The 4152-nt window shown below is 41.8% G+C and overlaps 1 protein-coding gene across 1 annotated transcript; it reads right to left on the bottom strand.

Moving 5' to 3' along the window:
* Positions 1–2519: 2519 nt before the first annotated feature.
* On the bottom strand, positions 2520–3897 carry LOC109792726 (protein IRX15-LIKE). The gene has a single exon (XM_020352159.3). It carries the CDS (start codon positions 3656–3658, stop codon positions 2684–2686), a length of 975 nt encoding a protein of 324 aa, XP_020207748.1. The 5' UTR covers positions 3659–3897; the 3' UTR covers positions 2520–2683.
* Between the last annotated feature and the right edge of the window lie 255 nt (positions 3898–4152).

The following is a 4152-nucleotide window of genomic DNA, read 5'->3' as shown; positions in this document are numbered from 1 at the left end:
AATCACTCTTAATTTTTTAATTAATATATAAATTTATATTTTTTATCATAATGACTTCTTTATGTTAATCCTTAAAAGTTAATATTATTTGTATTGTTTTTATTCTTGGAAATTTGAACCATACACTATTTTATTGTTCTAACAAATTCATTTCTTAAAAAGTTAATTATATAAAAAGTTAAAAAAAAATAGATCAAATTTGCATTCTAGTAAAAGTATAAGATCAAAATAGGAGGATTTTTTTAATAGAAAAATTATAAAAATATCAAAATAAAAATAGAAGTTGTACACTCATATTTCTACTACCCAAAAACTTCAGCATGTTGGGAGCAGTGGCGGATTCAAAACATTTGGTGGGGCAATTTTTTAAAAAACATAAAAGTTAATAGTAATCAATAATATATAAAAAATATTAAAAATAATCATTAATAAGTTTAATATATAAAATTATAAAATTCAAAATATAATATTTAAAAATATATACTAATAATAATTTTTTTTGGTGAATAACGATCAAAACAACAAAAAGAAAGAAAAGGGTATCTTACAACCTCTTATGAGGCACCTCAGCATCTAGAAGCATTGAAAGTTCCGCTAAAGGTGCTTCAAGAATGACCAAGCTTTCATCTACTGCTGCTCCTCACTTAGCCAAAAAATCCGCACAACTATTGCCCTCCCGAAGAGTATGCTTAAACTCTAACCGCCAATCCTCCCTAGCAAAGTCCCGTATTCGAGCAATAATGGTAGCATACATGTGCCACACTGGAGGTGGATGTTGGATAAGATTTAATGCATGTAAGGAATCCGAAATGCAAACTACATTCGATACATGCATGTCCCATGCAATCTGCAGCCCCTGTAATATACCAAGTAACTCTGCCTGCAAGATATTGGTCTCACCAATATTACCAAAATACCCCCGAAGCCATCTCCCATTTGAATCACGGAGTAAACCCCCGAAGCCAGCTCTTCTCTGATTACCATGGCAACTCCCATCTGTATGCAAAGAAATCTGATCCCCTGTAGCTAGGATACAAGTAACCCAACGTTCTAGTCGAGGTGCAACGTCGTCACTCCCACCAAACGCACTAGTTGAAGCAGTCAAGAGTGCTTGGGCTTTAGCTACAATTGTTTGAGGGTATAAAACTTGTCGGTGAAAAAGAATGTTGTTCCTCGCTTTCCACATCTCCCACAAGAGAATAGGCACTATCAAAACCTCTTGGGAGAGGGCAGCATGCAGCCATGATAGTCGAGTGTGTGGGTCCCTTGAAGGGCCAGTAATCGCCAAACCAGTCAAAAGCCAAACTCTAGAAATCACATCACATTCCCAGAAAATATGATGGACATCCTCCGGGTACTGATGGCAACAAGGACAAGTGGTAACTTCAATCATATGTCGATAATGTAGAAAACAACGCGTAGGCAAAGCATCATGACAAAATTGCCATAAAAAAACACTAGTTGTGCGGGGAGCTTGAGCTTCCACAACCATCCCCAACTACCATCTCTCCTCGGGATAGATCTTGCCAATAACCACGCATATCCCGTACAAATTGAATAAACTCCTGATTCATCCCCCTGCCATGCAAGCACGTCAAGGATATCATGGTGTAAGTAGAGCCGCAAGTGGGAGAGTAATTCACGAAAATCATCGGTTAAGGGTGACGCAATACGTGCTAGATCACAACACCCATCCGAGCGCACCACATGGCGCACCTCCAAGTCCACATCGTTGAGGTCGATGTATGTCATGCGAGAAGCAAGAGGTGATCCATCAATGCAAGGTGGTCAATGTAATAATTTAATTAAAAGGAAGAAATTTTTTTTTTTCTACTTCACTATTGTGTAAGTCCCAAATGGTCGGATGAATAAGTCTTTATAAAGACTTTTGAAAACTGTCTGAATTTCCAAAATTAAATTTCTTCCAGATATTGGTCAATGTAATAATACTATTAATTTGGTACGGCACAAGCAGTGTACCCAATGCTAAAGCATGTCCCACGCTCACAATCTCAACACATTCTTCCATTTTCTTTGTATTTTCTATAATTCACATCTTAGAAAAAGTAAAAGAGGTTGTCATCGCTGGCAAATCCTGCAAATACAGCCACCGACACTAATCCGTAAATCCTGACCACTGTTAAAGAAAAGAAAAACATCAAAGGAATCCACACTCAAATTTTAGCATCATTTCCCATTTTGTCTGTTTACTTAAAACCACTAAAAATAAATGTCGTGAAACCCAAATCCTCATACTCAATTTAGGACAAGAAATAAAGTGCACTTAATTCTCTCAAGCGTAACGCTCCCGCGCAATTCAACTTTCTTAACTCCTTCCGCCTCCAACTTTAATGCTACATTCGTTCAAAAAAAAAAACAAAATTTAAAATCTTTCTACTTCCTTTCTATTCAAATTTGAAAATTTTCGTTCCTTCTTTACTTTCTTCAATTTGGCTTTCCCTCGTTTCAAACGCCGTAAGTTTTAAGGTAGACCAACCAACAGAACTCAATGATGAACATGGAGCAGAAAGATAATTAATTAAAATAAAACCATTTTCATATCTCACCCCTTTTTTGGGGGAGAAAAGCAGGACACCAACTTTAACGCCAAATTAAATTACACTTTCCTTTCTATTAAAAAAAAAAAATCATTTTAAAGATTCTCCAGAATCCGAGAATAATCCTAGTCCTCTTCATCGCCGACAGCCTTCGACGACGGCAACGAGGAAAACGAGGACCTCGGATTCTTGCAAAACACAGCCTTCTTCCGGTGGCGAGCTTGACTCGCCACCACAAAGTGGGCCAACGAGTCCACCGAGTCAACCAAATTCTCTCGGCAAAGAAACTCATCGCTGAAAACCATCTCCACCTCTCTCTCGACATCGTGCACGAACACGTGGGTCTCGCCGGCCTTCTTGCTCCGGGCGAGCACCGCCGCCGTGAATATCGCCGCCATCCTCCCGGGAGCCGCCGGAGAGTACCCCCTGGGCCCGTCGACGAGAATGACGTCCCACGGGACTTGATATAAGTGGTTGGGCAGGTCATTGATGGCGAGTCTGCATTCGGAGAACAAGAGGTTCTGGACGGGCCTGCAGTCGCCTTGGGCCTGGGCCCGGGCCTGGGCCAGGAGCTTGGGGTACTCGCTGACTTTGGTGGTGAACTGCACGTCGTATGCTTCGACGCCGGGGTTGGAACTCTCGAACTTCGAGATGGCGTACTCGTTTTCGTCGAGGAACACGGTGCGCCCGCGGTGATTCAGTGCGGCCCAGAGGAGTGACTCGTGCGTGAGGCCGAAGATCAGGAAGTTGGGGCGGGGGGAGAGGAGGACGGCGGCGGAGACGGCGGCGGTCTCGGCTGGGGACATGGGTTTGGCGGTGGCGTTGGAGGCGGCGGCGTAGTGGAGGAGGGCTTTGGCGACGGAGGGCGGGAGAGAGGAGGACGGGGCGGAGGACGCGACGGAGGCGGTGGAGGAGACGGCGGTGGTGAGGAGGGTCCAGGTGAAGAGTAGGGTGGAGAAGAGAAGAAAAAAGAAGAGCCACAGGCGGTGAGAGGAGAAGAGTGATGATGTGGCAGTGGCATTGGTTGACAAAGGTGTTTGTTTGTGAAGAGAAGGGTGGAGGAATATGAGCTTGGTGTTGGAGTTGGAGTTGTTCTTCATTTTGTTTATGAGCTTTTGGTTTCTTGAGAGTTGAGACTTTTATCTCTCTCTCTCTTAGTCACTGCTATTGCTTACTAGTTTCTGTGGTAACTGGTAACACTAACACATGCGCAATAAGGGGGAAGCTAAGGTACATTGAAGTTAGGAAGGGACAGAGGAATCGCGGAGTAGATTGAGAAGGGTCACACGTATCCCAAGAACCCTGCCTTGGCTCATGCCAACTCTAAATGCCTAGGGCCACTTTCTCGTGCTCCATGGATCAATATCAAATGTAGGCCACGGTTACTGTTTAAACCAGTACTCCAATTACTTTAAATCCTCTTTACAGCAACCCACTTTATATTTTACTACTATTATCTAAAGATAAAGTGAGCAACTCTGGTAGATTATGATTTTTAAAATTATATTAGATTAGCAACTGTATAATTAGTTTAGGATTTTAAAAGTTTTTTTTATTAAAAATTTATGTGATATTTAATTCAGATTTTTAATAA

The sequence above is a fragment of the Cajanus cajan genome, chromosome 3 (genome assembly GCF_000230855.2).
Source record: "Cajanus cajan strain Asha chromosome 3, NIPB_CcT2T_4, whole genome shotgun sequence".
Lineage (NCBI taxonomy): Eukaryota > Viridiplantae > Streptophyta > Magnoliopsida > Fabales > Fabaceae > Cajanus > Cajanus cajan.
This window is presented reverse-complemented; position numbering and strand designations above follow the sequence as displayed.

Coding starts and splice junctions, on each gene's coding strand:
- LOC109792726 (XM_020352159.3), bottom strand. CDS start 3,658: ATGAAGAACAACTCCAACTCCAACACCAAGCTCATATTCCTCCACCCT.